Here is a 16,192-nt window from a genome sequence, read left to right as displayed (position 1 = left end):
CATCATTTGGGATCTTCACTTGCATACCGTAAGAAGTAGCGCATTTACGAATAGCAATTGGTTCGAGTGAAATGGATTTAGAAAACCATTTGAAGCCAGAATAACAACTGACCTGGGTGGCATGTTTCTCATATCGAAAAGGAATTGAATCAATTGAATCTACAAAACATAGTGGTATATCTAAATCAGTTCCCAAAAATCTTCAGCACACTAGTACTCCCTTCAGCACCCAGACCCGCCTTCTTAGACAGGTACAGCACACTCAAAGCTGCATTGCCCAAGTTCAACGGACAGTGTAGATCCCGAGCCTTCTGCGAAGCTTTCTCTAGACGAGAGATAGCAGCATCGATTGTTTCAGAGCCTGCGCTCTGCCCAATACGCCCCTCTATCATCTCCAAGCCCTTTGTCACAAACTGCCGACTAGCTCCAGCAGCATCACTGACCAGAGTAAAGAACTGCTTCAAATCGACATTGAGATAGCGAGCAAATGCAATAGCCTCAGCTGCCGCAACAAGATTAGTAACCTCCATCAAATCCAGCACAAGCCGTAGAGCCTCAGCAGTCTCTTCAGCAGACTTCGTGCTGGAAACCTTCATAATCGGTTCCGCAAAGTACTGGCGCACCATAGACGAGTCATCCACAGCCGCATATCCCTGCAATAAAGCCGAGAGATAGACCTGTTCAGCAGCCGAGCTAAGAGGAACAGGGAACTGGCTCTGACGAGCAGAAGTAGTAATAATGCCCTGCAACCGTAAACTCCATTAGCAAATACCCCTTCCAAACCAAAACCCAAGCGAAGAGATACACACCACATCCTTAAGAATAATAGTCAAAGCACTAGCACCCGGATGCCAATCCTCCTCCAGCATACGCTGTAAGCGATTCTCATGCATCCAAGTCCAAGCATTCGAAGCCTTAATAGCATCCGCCGTCTGAACCGCATCAAGACCTAACTGCGCCGCAAACCCCTGAGCTTCACTAGCCCCAAGGATATGAATCCCCGCCAGAACCTGGTGCACCATCTTCATATTGCTGCCGGCGCCAATACCACCCGGAACGAGGTAAAGCTTCTTCGAATCAGACATAGCCTGCAACAGGAACCGCCCGCTCTCAAGCGCAGCTTCCGACGCCCCCGCCATAATAGACAGGGTACCATCAGCAGCGCGCTTCGCGCCCCCCGAAACAGGCGCATCAATGAACAGGATGTCGCCGCGGCCGCAGGATTGCAGCTCCGACGCCACAGACTGGGCGTATGTAGCTGGGACGGTGGAGCAGAGGAGGAGGGTTGCGTTTTTGGAGAGGGCTGGCCGAGGGGAGGGTTCAATGAGTGAATTGTTCTTTTTCAAGTTTGAGGGACGGTGAATGCTTCTTTGGCTTACCGTTGACAATACCGCCTTCACCGAAAAGCACGCTCTGCGCTTGCGGCGCTGACGCAACCATACACACGTAGAATTGCTTGTCTTGGGCGGACTCGATCAGCGAGGAGGCTGGGATTCCGCCGGCGGCCTTGAACCGCTCTACTGAGGCGGGGAAGACGTCGTAGCCGTGGACTGGGTAGCCTTCTTTCACGAGGTGGGTGGCCATGCCGAAGCCCATGGCTCCTAGGCCGACGAAGCCTACGGATGGTTTGGACATGGTTGTTTGTGAACAATGGGTATATAGATCGAGGCAGAAGATATTTACAATGTTTTGAAGTCGGATGTGTTGAGTTTTAAGAATTATCAGATGCGTGGGGGTTTTATGAGGGGAACTTGTCTGGGGGAGTTCGAGGCCCAGGGTTGATTCGGACAACGTCCGAGTGCCGCTTGCCTTGGCTTTAGCCTAAACCGAGCCGAGTTGGGATCTATTGGATTCTGACTTTCCGAGTTGCCGGGGAGTTTACAATTGAAAGGTTCCAGGGTCCATGTTGGAGTGTGTCAGGGTTGGGGTTGTACTCCTAGCTGTGGGTTCGGGGATTTCAAACGTCCATGCACGGGTATGCGTGTAGTACCTCGGCCATAGTAAGATTGACCAATACATGAGCAACAGGGTTTGAAAGAACAAGCCGTAGGTGATATCTATCCAAGCAAGCAAAAGTAAAGAAAAGCAGCCCTAATCGGAGAATTCCCCGAATGTTTAAAGTCCCCCACATGACGTAGCCAATACGGCCCAACTCCGAGGGTCGGACAACATGCGAGCGCAGGGAGTATATAACCAGCGCATTGAAAGAAGCACGAGCAGCGCATAAACCACACCCCTCTCACACAACTACAATCCCACAGCACAATGCCTCTAGCGCCACTCAAAGAAAACCGCGCCCTGCGCATCCTCGACCACGCCGCGACAAACCACTACGGCGTGCCCGCAATGTGCTGCTACAACGTCGAAGGCATCCTAGCAACCGTGCGCGCCGCCGAAGCCAAGAACTCCGCCGCAATGATCCTCCTCTTCCCCTGGGCAATCCACTACGCGGACGGGCTGCTCGTGCACGCAGCCGCAGAAGCAGCGCGCAAAGCGCGCGTCCCCGTCACCGTGCACATGGACCACGCGCAAACGCCCGAGATCATCCGGTACGCGGCGGACCTGGGCGGCTTCGACAGCATCATGGTCGACATGTCGCACTACGAGAAAGCAGAGAACCTGGCGCTGACGCGCGAGCTGGTGGAGTACTGCCATGCACGCGGGATCGCGACGGAAGCCGAGCCTGGGAGGATTGAAGGCGGGGAGGATGGGGTTGCGGATACGGCTGATTTGGAGGGGTTGCTGACGACGCCGGAGGAGAGTAGGGAATTTGTGGATACCGGGATTGATTGGCTGGCACCGGCTTTTGGGAATGTGCATGGGGAGTATGGGCCGCGCGGGATTCAGTTGGAGTATGAGCGGTTGAGGGGGATTAATGAGGCGGTTGGGGGTGAGGTGAGGCTTGTCTTGCATGGGGCGGATCCGTTTACGGAGGAGATCTTTAAGATGTGTATCGATTGTGGCGTGTCCAAGGTGAATATTAATAAGGTCTTGAATAATGAGTATGTGAGGGTGCAGTCGGAGATGGCTGGGAAGGTGCCTTTGACTACTTTGCTGGAGGAGGCGACGAATGCGATGCAGAAGGCTGTGGAGGGTTGTATTGATCGGTTGGGATCTGGGGGGAGATATCCGGCGACTTAGATGGGGTTGATGTTTGATTCAATTGGATTTCTTTGTTAAAATAGTAGCCTGGTAGCGAACGCTGCTTTTGAAATGCTGTGAATTAAATTTATTGGTATATAGAAAATTCCCTGAAAGTTTAGAAGCGCGCCACCAATTGATTGCCAAGGTATTCAGATACAAAAAGAGCGGAAGTGACCAACGGACTATTTGATACAAGGGGTATCCGACATTGCAGACATATCATCACTCCAATACTGAATTTAACGACGGAGGCCAAGTCCAGCAAGGGGTCCCTTAACGAGAGGTCCAACAAGAGGAAGGCCACCAACAAGGTTGCCAACGGGACCAGCAGCAGCAGAGGCGCTGGGAGAGGGAGTAGCACTGGAAGAGGCGGCGACGGAGCTGCTCTTGGAGGGAGCGTGGATGAGAGAGTGGGTAGGAGTAGCCATGGCTTGAGAAGCCATGGGCATCATGGAGGCCTTGGAGACGATGGGGGCTTCGGAAACAACAGGAGCCGGGGGCTTGGATTGCATGGCAGCTTGGAAGTTCTGGACAGAGTGGGTGGGCTCGGCCTTGATGGCGCTAGTAGGCTCAGCCTTCATAGCGCTGGTAGGCTCAGCCTTCATGGCGCTGGTAGGCTCGGCCATGACAGCGTGTGTAGACTCGGCCTTAGCAGAGTGAGTAGGCGTAATGTGGCTGGGCTCGGCGTTAACAGCAGGAATAGCTGGGACAGCAGGCACCAGTGGCTTAGAGGGAGGCTCGGGAATCTTGTGCTTGTGAGTCTCGGGCTTGGGGGCGGCCTCGAGCATATCGGCTTTGGGCTCGCTGGGAGCCTCCTGCACGGCGTGGGTAGGGCTAGGAGTGCTTGGGTTTTGGGCGGACATCTTGGCACTCTCGGCCTGCTGGTAGGCATCCATAGCACTGGAGATGCCATTGCCGAAGTCGCCAAATCCATCGTCTTTGTCTTCATCCGTGACGGTAGAAGAGCCGGATGGACCGAAGGGGAAGCCAGAGGTCATGTCGCTCATGTCGCCGAAAGCATCGGAGTTCGAGCGACGGGCAGCTGGAGCGGCGATGGCGCCGACGGCGAAGAACGCCAGGGAGATGTATGTGTAGTGCATGATGTGTGGTTGGTCGGAAGCCCAAGTTGAGGTCAATAAATGAAAGTATTAAAGGTCAGAGAAAAGAATGAAGGACTGGTTCGCGATCGGGAGGTAGGGATATAATGGCTTTTATGTTGGACAAGTATAGCAGGTCTGTCTGTTATGGTTTGCGATCTGCCGCGTCTTTCATGCCTCACGCCTATGTACATAAGGATCAGCATCGCTGGGCTGATGTGGTGACGACTGCAGCATAGCAGAGAGTGTACTATGTCCTATGGGTATGGGAGGGTTGGAAAAAGGGCTAGCTTGGGGACTCAAGTCCCGAACTATGTTTAATCTGTGGAATGATCGGCCGAATACTTGCCCCGAGAAGCTTGTTAGAGGTTCGGAAGAGCTTACATAAGTAGAAGCAACTGTCGATCATCGTTTCGCAACAATGGAAGCGTGCAACGGCACCTGCATGTAGAAAAAAGGTTGACATGGTGGCGCAATTCAAGCTCCTGGCTTCAATGCCAATTTAATTCTTGTGGAATATACCAGAATCACCAAAGTGACCAGTATACTCAAGTGACAATTGCTATTGCAATTGGAATCAAACCGGTCGTAGCTTCGTCCATCAGAAAAAGTGGTATTGATCCTAGAGCCTTAATTCAAGGGGCCTCTCGAGCCTTAGCAAAAGCACTTCATTTTCGCAAAGGCCTGTTTACAAGGTCCAACAAACTGCGAGTAGGGGTGTTCGGCACGCGAGAGGTATTCCCCTAGCAACCCTGTTCACCCCTTGCTTCCTCAACCCCAATGGCAGCATTATACCAGCCTACTTTGCACCAAATGACACTCGATGTTGTTATCACGCCTTTGAACAACATACTCTGTATATCGCGTCAGATATTGTCGCTGTCCAAGCACATTACTCTAAGCAAACTACGTTGCATCGTACATGATCCCCTCGATTAAAGGCCCTTCTCCGATAGATCAAACATCTTTGGCTCGATAGCTTTGGTAAAATGCTGACTATCGGAGCGGCTTTGGGTTACAGCCCTTTTTCACTTTGTTAAGACATGGCGGTACAAGCACTCTATAGCAATAGTGTCACTGTCAACACCGCCAATTCGAGTTGCGATCGGCCTTTTTTCACCCTCTTCCAAAGACTTTCAGATCTCCTGTGCGGTGCCGCCTTTTCGATTTTCCCTGCTATAGTCGTGGTTTCCCAGTCCCAGCTCAGAGTGAATGTCGCAAAGTATTATTTCAAAGTGAAGAAAGCCAAGCGTTACTGGATCTTTCTTATATGGAACAAGATAACAATGGCACAATATTGGGGCCAAATTGCTGGTGCATCAATATTTAGGCGCTAATTGATCTAAGAGATTGTCATCACAGCTATAATGGTGCGATATGCCCCCTCATCTCCAAACAATCGTGAGTTAATATACAAATTTGCACCAGCGCTTGGATGATTGATATGCCTAAAAGGCAATATTTAAGTCCTTTCAAATGATTGATCTGTTTCAGTACCAAAATCAGCGTAGATCAAGAAGCAGCATTACACAAGTTGATCATAGCTGCAGATGCGTCTTCTCTCACGACGATGATGCCATTGCATCCCCGACAGCTCCACTAACGCCAAATAACTTATTCCCAGCTTAAAGATAGCCATCCTGACCGTGATTAAACATTAGAATCTATTTATTTTCATACGGCATTATGATTCCGCGGGTCCTTCCAAATACAAAACATGCGACAAGCACGGTCACTTCCGTCCCAGAAACCGACCCAAAAGAAGAGCGAGCTTTAGTACGCACCTAAACTGTTTTCTCATAGTCCGAAATTCTGATGTCTGTATAGGTATGGCGTCTCGATCTATTTTTTCTGACGATCGGCTTTCTTGGCTACGCCTTCAAGTACTTAGACCAAACAAATATTGTGTGTTGATCCATAACCCCGAAAGCAAGTATCATTCTAACTATTTGAAGAACAATGCCTACGTTTCGGGGATGGAGACAGATCTAAAGCTGTATGGTAATGAGCTCAACTACTTCACAACTTTCTTCAAGTACGTTGCTCGTCAACGTTAAGGTTAACGTTATGCATTGTACTGTTCCCACTGACAGGAATAGCATCGGTTATATGATCATGCTATATCCCTCATGCATCATCATATCCCATATTGGACCATCCATATGGCTACCTGCATGCGAAGTGAGTAGTACATACGACATGATATCTAGATCCAAAGCTCTGACTGTCTGCAGGTTATTTGGGGTGTACTGACATGCTGTTTGTCCACGGTAACCACAGCAAAGCAGGTAAACGAATTTGTCCGTCATTCCAAGTTCTCCAACTCATTTTATCTCCATAGGTATACGGACTCAGATTTCTCATCGGCTTCTTTGAAGGCGCAACGTGGCCTGGCTACTTTACTATCATCAGGTGAGCTCTTTTCTTCGCTTGAACAGAAGCGCGTGCTCACTGTGTTTTAGTCAATGGTACTTGCCCCATGAAATGGCTCTGAGAATGAGTCTTTATAATATTGCCCAGCCTGTCGGGGCTATGTTATCAGGTGTGATGCAGGGTGCTCTTTCCACTAATCTCGAGGGTGTCCTCGGTCGAACCGGTTGGCGATGGGCATTTATCATCAATGTGAGATGTCTTCAGGTCTCTCCCCTAACTGTTAGCTATGTTCTGATATTTTAGGGTGTCTGTACTATCTTCGTGGCTTTGGTCGCATTCGTTCTTTTACCTGGCTTTGTCAGTACTGAGTTGTTACAACGCCTGAGTACGAGCTGACCGGTTTATCTAGCCCGATCGCCCGAATCCGCTTGCCAAAGTTTACCTCAGACCAAGAGATCTTGGTATGTTTATTCTCATTTGTTACGACTTTTGAGTCCCTTTGTTAATATTATGATATAGTGGTTGCGCGAGAACGAACTCGGCGAATAGGCCGTGATCCCCAGGTTGGAATTACCGTCAAGACATTCCTACGCTGCTTTAGATTCTGGCATATCTGGCTGTTTGCAAGTAAGCGGATTACGATAATTGTCTGCAATTGAATCGATCTAACCAACCTCTATAGTTGCTTGGTCGATCGGAACAAACCAAACACCTTCGAACTACTTCAACCTTTGGCTCAAGTCCCTTAAAAATCCCGACGGAACCGCGAAATAGTAAGAACTATCCCTTTTACAAGTGGCGAAGTCTAACCGGTACATCTAGCTCAGTTGCGATGCTCAACTACCTGCCAATTGCAGGTTATGCAATCCAACTCGTTGCCGAGCTGCTTTTCAGTGGGTTCAGTGATTACCTCGGAGCACGGCTGCCGTTTTTACTACTTCATTCAGTCAGTATCTGCTAATAAGAACCAATCACTTGATACTAACTATAATCAAAGACAATCAACATCACATCGCTGATCATCCTGATCATAAGACCTGCAAGTGAAAGTGCCTACATGGCCGGTTGGTATATGAATTATGCCGGGGCGTGAGTGTCCCACTTGACTTGATGTTTGGATATCCACTGACAAGAACAGGGTCTCAACTATGCTTCTCTGTGCTTGGGCAACTGCACATCTCGAAAGAGAACCCCAAGTGCGTACGGTTCTCTTTGCAACCGGGACTCTCTTTTCGTACCTTTTCAGTGCATTCTTGCCCATCGCTGCGTACCCCGCGTCTGAGGCGCCACATTGGAGAATTGGGGCGAAGTTATATCTCGGTCTTTCTGTTGTGGCTACTGTGCTCTTCATTACTATCTTCTTCGTTCTGAGATGGCAAGCGAAGAGGGATCGGAGATAACGAGTCGGCTAAGAGATAATATAGATTTTGGTAGGATTTATTCAAACAAGGTGAAAAGTAGGAGTATGGTCCGACTTTCGATCATATTCCTCGAATTGTTGCATAGTATACGTTGCGGATGCATGTAGACAAAATAATATCTGATAAATCTTGGCTGTCCCCGTCCGTTAAGTGCTCACCCTATGCCGCTTTTCGCTCACTGAATAGTCTAGTTCCCTCACTGAGCACGACCTAAGTCTGACGCAGGAGTACCTAAGTTAGTAACTCACCTTGATAGAATACACTACGCTAGCCTTGTCTAAATATAGTCAGTCACCAACTTAGAACTCTTAATCGTTAACTTAAGTTATCTATGTTCTACCCTTTGTTTTTCACACCGCCCCGCACCCTGTTATATGACCTGTTCCCAAGGAAAAAGATCTTTCCCTGTGATATTTCTAACTAGTTCAAGGTATAGACCTAAACTTGGCCCATATTTTTTGCTCGTCAATATATTTGTCCGCAACACTTCGTCTTCCATTGCAGAAGCATGGCGTTCCCCGAAGACTTGCAACGAGCCTCAGTGATCGCTTCTTGTGCAAATCCGTTGCCTGACAACATTATTAGCCAATACGGCAAACGGATTATCAGACATTCCGACCATCATGTCGTCAAATGGGGCCCAGATGTGACAAAAGAAGAATATGAAAATCAAAGGATAGCATATGAACTTGTGGACAACCGCATAGCTCGTGTCCCACGTGTGTATGATTTCTTCCTTGATGTACGAGGCTGGGGCTATATCGTGATGGAGTTTATAGAAGGGAAAATCATCGATCCTTTGGATGATGCTAGCGTTATTCAGAGGGTTGCTAGCGTGCTTGACCATTTCGATATAATATTCCTGGGTCACTTTATGGAGGTGCTTGTCGCGGCCTTATATTTCCCGAAACCGATGACTTGGTTTTCGACAGTCTTGACAGAATGGAGAAATGGTTTAATAGCCGGCTATTTGCGCACAACCCGATCTTGGCTTTACAGGGCTGTGAGCTCGTACTCTGTCATCTGGATATAGCACCTCGGAACATCTTATGGCCGGAAGACGGATCTCTCTGTCTTCTTGATTGGGCTTCTGCCGGCTTCTATCCAAGATTGTTTGAGTTCTGCGTGCAGTGGATAGTTGATAGAAAAGATGGAGATTTCAATTCCCTCCTCTTGCAGTTGGTGAAGCCTTTGTCAGATTATGAAATGGCGCAGAAAGACGCCATTCTATGTGCGTGGAGAAATATCCAAAAGTATCCATTGTAAGTGCAGGGAGCTCCGGGCATCACTCGATTATTGCTCATTTGCTTTCAGCCAAAATACAGAGTCAATGTCACGCCAAAGATTGTCGAGACATACAACAGATCTTCCCCCCGTTCCCGCTCATCCAATGCCAGAATACCCACTTGAATGGTGCAAACAGGCTGAGCGTGAATGCTCTATACCGACGAGATCCACCATTGTTGCTCCTCAAACGTCGGTTGCAGAAGATTGAAAACAAAAGTAGATTTGCAATCGTGCTTCCCGCTACTTACGCTCAGTACTCTCCCCACGCTCAAAGACATCTGAAATACCTAATATTGGAGCTTTTCTTGTGCGGGTATCCTGGTTACCTTTTTCCGGGTGCGCTCTGCAAAAGAAAGCCGACTCGAGAGGATCAGACTGTATACATATGACTACATCGATATGGCTTAGATTTGGGCACACAAGTGTGTTTTGGATGAAATTCTGCAGGGCAATTAGGGGACCCGTTTGAGCCCGATTAACAAGCGTTACAATGTTTATCATGTGCCCTCTACTCGTCAGCGGTAGATTTGTGACTCGCCATCATGTGCAACTCAGCCCTTTACCTGGCATAGTCACTTGATATTCAAAAAACAATCATTCTAACGGCAAGACCGTCAACTGATTCCGTTCAAGACTGATATTGCCACGACCAAGTTACAGTAATTCAAATGGCATACGAGAAATACCTCATTCCTCTGGAATCTGATCCTCAAATATCCACGAAAAGGCCCCACCCGGCAGACACTATCCTGTCTATTATATATAGGGGCATATAAAATGCACAATGCCTGTCCCTGCCCTAGCTGTATATTTGGCCGACACCAACGCTAAAACATATAGAATTTTGGTTCCCCAAAACCAAGATCAAACAATACGCCAAGAAGAAAGAATAAAGAAAAAGCAAATCCAAGCCAGTCCACAAGATCTGACATCAGATTCTAAGCCCCCTAACCCAAATAGGCATGAGACAGCTAACCCGACACCCTGGATACAGTATTGATTTCCCCAACCCCAATACGCACATGTGCTGTACACTAAATCCCCGCAGCGAATAGAAAGCACTATATGTATGCACCCAAATAGGAAGGACACTAGACCCCTGTCTGCATATCAGTCCCATTTTAAATCAGCCCATCCGCCAACCGTAACTCAAGAACATGTCAAAGGTGTACAGTAGTGGGAAAATTCTAAACGCTCAACCCATATCCTGAATCATGATTTAAAAAAAAGGATTATGAACCCATCCACAAAACAAATCGACTCGAAAATATAGACATCAGAACAAATACCAGCCCAACATCCCAATTCATTCTCACACCTTCACAATTCCCGATACAGTAGCCCTAACCCCCAAAAGACCAGTCTTGGGACATCCAATGCCCAACTCACGATAAACAGTGATATTATCAACGGTAGTCTCGTAAAGTTCAAAATCAATCCGACGCGCAATATGTGCCAAAGCTAGGTAAATCTCGGCATAGGCAAGACTATTTTTTCCCCGTTAGTCCAAATTGTACAAGTGCACACCGCAAGATTGTGGAGTCGATTCTTGCTAGGGGCGGGGATGAAAAGGGAAGTGGGAACTCACTTCATTCCGAGACATTGCCTGCTCCCCTTTGTGAAGGAGACAATGAAGCGACTGAGGTATTCGCCTTTCTCTGCTGCGCGCACCCAGCGCTCTGGATCGAAAGTTCCAGGGTCAGGGAAGAGTGTTGAGTCCATGTGGACGAAGTAATTTGATTGGCTGACTGGGGTCTGGATTTTGCATTCGGTCAACGTTAGTTTATGCATGGACATGTATGCGACGGAACAATGAGTATTGTTTACTTACTCCGGCGGGGATTGCCCAGTCCTTGTAGATCATGGGCTCGGTCGGCGAGACCCGCGCTAGGCGGGCTGTCATGCCATGGCTAAGGCGAAGACCTTCGTTTACAACGCCTGTCTAAGGAGCAGAGCATGGTGTTAGCTGTATTTCAAATACTGGCTCGAATTCTGTGATGGTGAAGAGCAAAACTAACCAAGTATGGCAATTTCTCCAAATCCGTCCACGAAGCCCTAGACAGAGGCGTCGGAAGCACACTCTTCAACTCAAGTCGCAGCTTGGCTAGAATTTCCTTATTCTTCGTGAGATAAAACATAGACACGGCAATCGCACGGGCAGTAGTCTCAGTCCCAGCGCCAAGAAGCAACGCCGATTCATCCTCCAGCCGATCAAGACCGCGTTCATTCGCCGGCACATCCAAGCTAGTCAACGCATCAAAAACGGTCGAGCGCTCCTCCTGGCCCTGGTCCACAGTCCCACTCTTTTCCTTGTCCTCTCTCTTCTTCCTTTCTTCCTGTTTCTGAACTGTCTCAGCAGCCTGTCGCCGCAACCGACTCTTCAAATCAAACAAATCAGCCATACAGGGCTGCAACCAACGCAACAGTGCCGGCGGTGCAGCCCTAAAAACCGTAATCAGGAACGGGAAGAATCGGTTAATATGCCACATAACCATCAACCCGTTCACCGCATCCACAAGATCATTCTTAAGACAGCCACTACTCTCATCCAGGTAGCCGTGGCTCCAGCCGTAAGAATAATGGGTAATGACATCAGCCGTCAAAGCCGCAAAATCCAGATGAAGCCGAAGGACCGTGCCGGCCTTGTGGGCGTTTTCAAAATTGCTAATTAGTTTGTCGACTTTTTCGTGGATCAGCGGCGTCAGGCTTTGCACGCTGCGCTTGGAGAAGTAGTTATTCAGGATATTGCGGCGGAAGCGGTGGTGGTCGTGGCCTATTGTCCCTACTAGGGAATAAGGGGCGCCAAAGGCTATGGCGTATTTGGGATCTTTTGCTCTTTTGCGCGCGCTGCCGGCGTGGATTTCGTCGTAGTAGTGTGAGTCTTTGATGTGTATTTCTCGTGGGTTGATGCGCACGATTGGTCCTGTTTGGCGTCAGATCAGTTGGGTGTTTATACTTCCAACCCATGGAGGGGATAAAGGTACCGTATATCTCGTGCATGCGCTCGATTTCCCAAATGTACATGCCACTCTTGATGACATCGTAGTAGAACTCATAGAAGAATGAAGCAGCGGCAATCTTCGGACCAGGGAATTTCGACAACGGATGGAAATATAAATTGTAAACAATGTTCAGCGCCAAAAGCCCAATAAGGGACGCCACCACGGTCCCAGTGTACTCCATCATGGTGATACACAAGCAAGATCAGCGCATGAGGCTCAACAGAGAGTATGGCAATGGACAGAAATAGCGAGACGAGAAAAAAAGAAGAAAATGGATCCAACAGGGGCCCTGCAGGGTAATATAACATAAAATAAAGCACTTGACCTACTAGAACCGAATTTCAAATCTAGAGCTTCACACCACCAATGCAGGGGCTACCTAAATCCAGATACCAAGACCGGGGACTAGCCAACGGTCCCCCTCCACTAGCTCACCACCACCAACCCACCAACCCACCAACAGAACAGGTAAATTATACAAAGGGAGCAACACGAATGGCTGCGGCGACTCGGTGAGTTGGTCATCCGATCTCTGGCCCCCATGCAGGCTGCAGGCCTAGGGCACATCGCACGCTTGGACTCAGGCTAAGACTAGGACTAGAACCGGCGCCCACCCCGGTAATTACAACAATGGACAGCGTATCTGCATCTGTATCGTATATCCGTACATCGGCTAGCCCATGCGAACACCAATGTGATATGTATGCAGCTAGGCCGGGTGTGCATGCTCCAGGTTGTGTTATCCACCCATTCATCCCCAATCCCTCGTGCGCGCCAGCATTCGAACCGGCCAATTACAAAGTTGGGCGGGAGTCGGGGTGGAATTCTTATGCATTGCATTAGACACGCGCGAACAATGGAATATGGAATTTATTTGTAGATTGACCAATAAGAGAGAGAGCGAGAGCGAAGGCCGAGATAGTCAGCAAAAATAAACAGAAAAATAAGAACAAAAAGAAAAAGAAATCGACGTGGACTATCTGGTAATCGAAACCAGGACCTCCCGCACGCTCGCGGATGCGAAGCGGGCGCACTACCAACTGTGCTAACAGCCCAGATTGGTAATCACGTGTTCCCTTATTACGATTTCTGAGCTCGTGGTTGGTTGACCGCTTTGGGGCTAATTATATAGCCGCCGGGTAAATGCTCGGGGGTTCGCTTATCACTATTTGTTTGTTCTGAGCTTTTATATAACGCTATACTCTGTAGAAAACATCTATAATATAGATATCGGCTGTTACTATATATTGTGAGAGTATTTTAGACTTGATTTACTGTTATACACGAAATTTAATTTACATATATCATGACATATAGAGCTAAGGAGCTGAACTCTGAAAAGTATCAAGTCTTTTTTGATGCTTTTCAACTCCCCTGACAAGTCCAAATACTCAATTCAAATCAGATGCCCCATTTAACTGAATGGATATAGCCATCACATTATTCGTGTCGTTGATATTCTGCCGGATGAAGTTCATCGCCTGTATCGTTGGGAAATGACGGACAAGGTTTGTCTAGATGATATGTTTCACATAGCCTTCAGACTCCGTTCTCCACGATATATGAGATAAAATGCACGCATTCTATGAGTACTGATGGATCCTTCCTCTCTCAAGAGGCGCTTCGTCGAAAAATCTTGTCACTACATATCCACTACCATCACGGGCAAGGCACTCTCTCTTCAGACGGTCATCTCCTAGCATTTGCCCAGCCAGCTCGGAAGGAGACGGGAACGAGCCTAGTGATCGTAGTGGCGTCAACAGGCCGTTGATTAACGACAGAGCACGATCATATAGTTGTCGGTTGGTGTGAAGTGACTGAAGATGGCGGAGGTAATTGTCACTCCCATCTACTGAAAGGCGGATGTAGAATGCTCTCAATGTTGAAACTTTCTTATCGTCAGGGCCAACAGACTGGTGTGTATCGTTTCTCTCTATGTTGGTAGCTGACGGGAGAACCCTCGACTGGGCTCTGGTCTTCGGATGTTATCCATTATTCTAGAATCTTTATGGACTTCGACAAATAGTCAGTTGCTAAAAAGCCCCTTCCACCAATAATTTGATGCCACTAATGAATTAGTAACCTATTAGCGTTTGAGTATTATATTTCACATCCTATCTTATCCCTGACATTGCATCAAACAGTTGGCATTCTAATGAATCAGGTGGATTATCAATCCTCGATTTGCTATGCTGCCACATAGTGAAACTATGGGCTGAGTGTTCCCTAATCCCCAAATTGCCACTATATCAGATTGATGAGAGTCGTCACTTGACCTATTCCATCTCAATAACAACATATCATCTCTGAGACATGCTCTGGTAAGTAGCGGCTGATCACCCATTTGGGTCCGTTCCAGGCGTCCTTTGAGCCAAAGGGAACGTTGCTGATATGCGAAGACTGCGATTCGCCAGGGAAGATCAGGGTTGTGGGTAGCTGTATGGTCCCATTGCTGTAAGTTACCTTAAGCAGGCAGGTTAGTCAGCGTGTGGAGTGCTTAGGTGGAGTATAAAAGCGCATGTTCAACAGACAAAGAAAGTGCATTTACAACAGGGAAAAAGAGTGAATACAACAAAAGTACAATGCCAAATGGACTACCAGTGCATTTCAGTAAGAAACAAAGGTCCACAATTTACACCTATGGAAACATCCGTAAAAGCGGAGAAAAAATAGAACAAGTATAGAAGAGAAACACAGGAAATACAGCTGGAAACACATTGGACAGAAAAGAAAATTCCGTACTCCGTTTTAGATCCAAATCTAGACAGCCAACATCTTCTTGACCTCGGCAATGGCAAGACCGGGGTTCAGACCCTTGGGGCAAGTCCGTGTGCAGTTGAGAATGGTGTGGCAACGGTAGACACTCATGTTGTTGTCAAGAGCAGCCTTGCGCTCAGCGGTCTTCTCATCACGGGAATCGACCAGCCAGCGGAAAGACTGGAGCAGAATGGCGGGTCCGAGGTACTCCTCGCTGTTCCACCAGTATGATGGGCAGGAAGTTGAGCAGCAGGCGCAGAGAATACATTCGTAGAGACCGTCGAGCTTCTTGCGGTCCGCGGGACTTTGGCGGAATTCGAGACCCTGGTAAATGTTAGATTTGCTTCGCTAGATACAGGAGCGATCAACTTACGTCTTCGGTGGGGGTGTCGCGTTGGAGGTATGGCTTGATAGACTTGTATTGCTTGTAGAAGTGGGTGAGATCAGGAACAAGGTCCTTGACGACGTAGGTGTGAGGCAGAGGGTAGATGCGAGACTCGGACTTGGTGTCCGTGGGAATGCGGCCTGGACGTGGGTTAGCTTTAGTCGAGACTGGAAAGATCGCAAAACGTACACAAGCAGGCGAGGGTGTTGACACCGTCAATGTTCATCGCGCAGGAACCGCAGATACCCTCACGGCAAGATCGGCGGAAGGTCAGGGTAGGGTCGAGTTCGTTCTTTATCCGGATGAGGGCGTCAAGCATCATGGGTCCGGTCTTGTTGAGGTCGAGGTCGTAGGACTGCATCTGGGGCTTCTCGCTGGGCTGGTCCGGGTTCCAGCGGTAGACCTTGAAGGTCTTCATCTTGGGCTGCTCGGTGGGAGTAGGCTCAACAGTCGCATAGGTGCGAGCGAAGGCAGGGCGGAACATTGGCCGCGACGCCGCGAAGAGGCGCGAGGTGGTGCGGAGGGAGGCCATGGCGGGCGATCGGAAGGTGAAAAAACACCTGGGGGAAGAGGAACAGATGGGAGAGAAGAGACAGCAATGAGCTGAGTAGAGGTAGAATAGAGCAGAAGAGGGGAGATGATCAAACAATCAGTACTGAAATAGGGATCTCTAGGGATCTTAGCCACCAGAAACCAGATATTCACGACAAAATGAAGTCCAAAGGA

The 16,192-nt window shown here is 48.5% G+C and overlaps 7 protein-coding genes across 7 annotated transcripts; 3 read left to right on the top strand and 4 right to left on the bottom strand.

The window, feature by feature from the left end:
• Positions 1-185: 185 nt before the first annotated feature.
• On the bottom strand, positions 186-1,635 carry N7511_006434 (NAD(P)-dependent oxidoreductase; the record flags this gene model as incomplete). The annotated part of the gene is made up of 3 exons (XM_057128811.1): positions 186-743; positions 810-1,303; positions 1,380-1,635. The coding sequence occupies 3 exons, from the start codon at positions 1,633-1,635 to the stop codon at positions 186-188; spliced, it is 1,308 nt and encodes a 435-aa protein (XP_056983367.1).
• Positions 1,636-2,265: 630 nt separating this feature from the next.
• N7511_006433 (class II fructose-bisphosphate aldolase) lies at positions 2,266-3,141 on the top strand (the record flags this gene model as incomplete). Its single annotated transcript, XM_057128810.1, has 1 exon — positions 2,266-3,141. The coding sequence occupies one exon, from the start codon at positions 2,266-2,268 to the stop codon at positions 3,139-3,141; it is 876 nt and encodes a 291-aa protein (XP_056983366.1).
• A 242-nt stretch (positions 3,142-3,383) lies between these two features.
• N7511_006432 (uncharacterized protein) lies at positions 3,384-4,244 on the bottom strand (the record flags this gene model as incomplete). Its single annotated transcript, XM_057128809.1, has 1 exon — positions 3,384-4,244. The coding sequence occupies one exon, from the start codon at positions 4,242-4,244 to the stop codon at positions 3,384-3,386; it is 861 nt and encodes a 286-aa protein (XP_056983365.1).
• Positions 4,245-6,725: 2,481 nt separating this feature from the next.
• N7511_006431 (uncharacterized protein) lies at positions 6,726-7,707 on the top strand (the record flags this gene model as incomplete). Its single annotated transcript, XM_057128808.1, has 6 exons — positions 6,726-6,863; positions 7,024-7,075; positions 7,134-7,241; positions 7,297-7,387; positions 7,437-7,560; positions 7,612-7,707. The coding sequence occupies 6 exons, from the start codon at positions 6,726-6,728 to the stop codon at positions 7,705-7,707; spliced, it is 609 nt and encodes a 202-aa protein (XP_056983364.1).
• An 836-nt stretch (positions 7,708-8,543) lies between these two features.
• N7511_006430 (kinase-like protein) lies at positions 8,544-9,530 on the top strand (the record flags this gene model as incomplete). The annotated part of the gene is given in 3 exon segments (XM_057128807.1): positions 8,544-8,901; positions 8,916-9,297; positions 9,350-9,530. The coding sequence occupies 3 exon segments, from the start codon at positions 8,544-8,546 to the stop codon at positions 9,528-9,530; spliced, it is 921 nt and encodes a 306-aa protein (XP_056983363.1).
• Positions 9,531-10,634: 1,104 nt separating this feature from the next.
• N7511_006429 (cytochrome P450) lies at positions 10,635-12,508 on the bottom strand (the record flags this gene model as incomplete). The annotated part of the gene is made up of 5 exons (XM_057128806.1): positions 10,635-10,809; positions 10,911-11,077; positions 11,154-11,264; positions 11,341-12,245; positions 12,307-12,508. 5 exons carry the CDS (start codon positions 12,506-12,508, stop codon positions 10,635-10,637), a joined length of 1,560 nt encoding a protein of 519 aa, XP_056983362.1.
• A 2,576-nt stretch (positions 12,509-15,084) lies between these two features.
• Positions 15,085-15,998, bottom strand: sdh2 (succinate dehydrogenase iron-sulfur protein subunit SDH2; the record flags this gene model as incomplete). Its single annotated transcript, XM_057128805.1, has 3 exons — positions 15,085-15,405; positions 15,455-15,606; positions 15,656-15,998. The coding sequence occupies 3 exons, from the start codon at positions 15,996-15,998 to the stop codon at positions 15,085-15,087; spliced, it is 816 nt and encodes a 271-aa protein (XP_056983361.1).
• Positions 15,999-16,192: the final 194 nt, after the last annotated feature.

This window comes from Penicillium nucicola, assembly GCF_028828085.1.
Source record: "Penicillium nucicola strain IBT 29836 chromosome Unknown utg000006l, whole genome shotgun sequence".
NCBI lineage: Eukaryota > Fungi > Ascomycota > Eurotiomycetes > Eurotiales > Aspergillaceae > Penicillium > Penicillium nucicola.
Note: the sequence above shows the minus strand (reverse complement) of the source record. Positions and strands in the feature narration are given on the sequence as shown.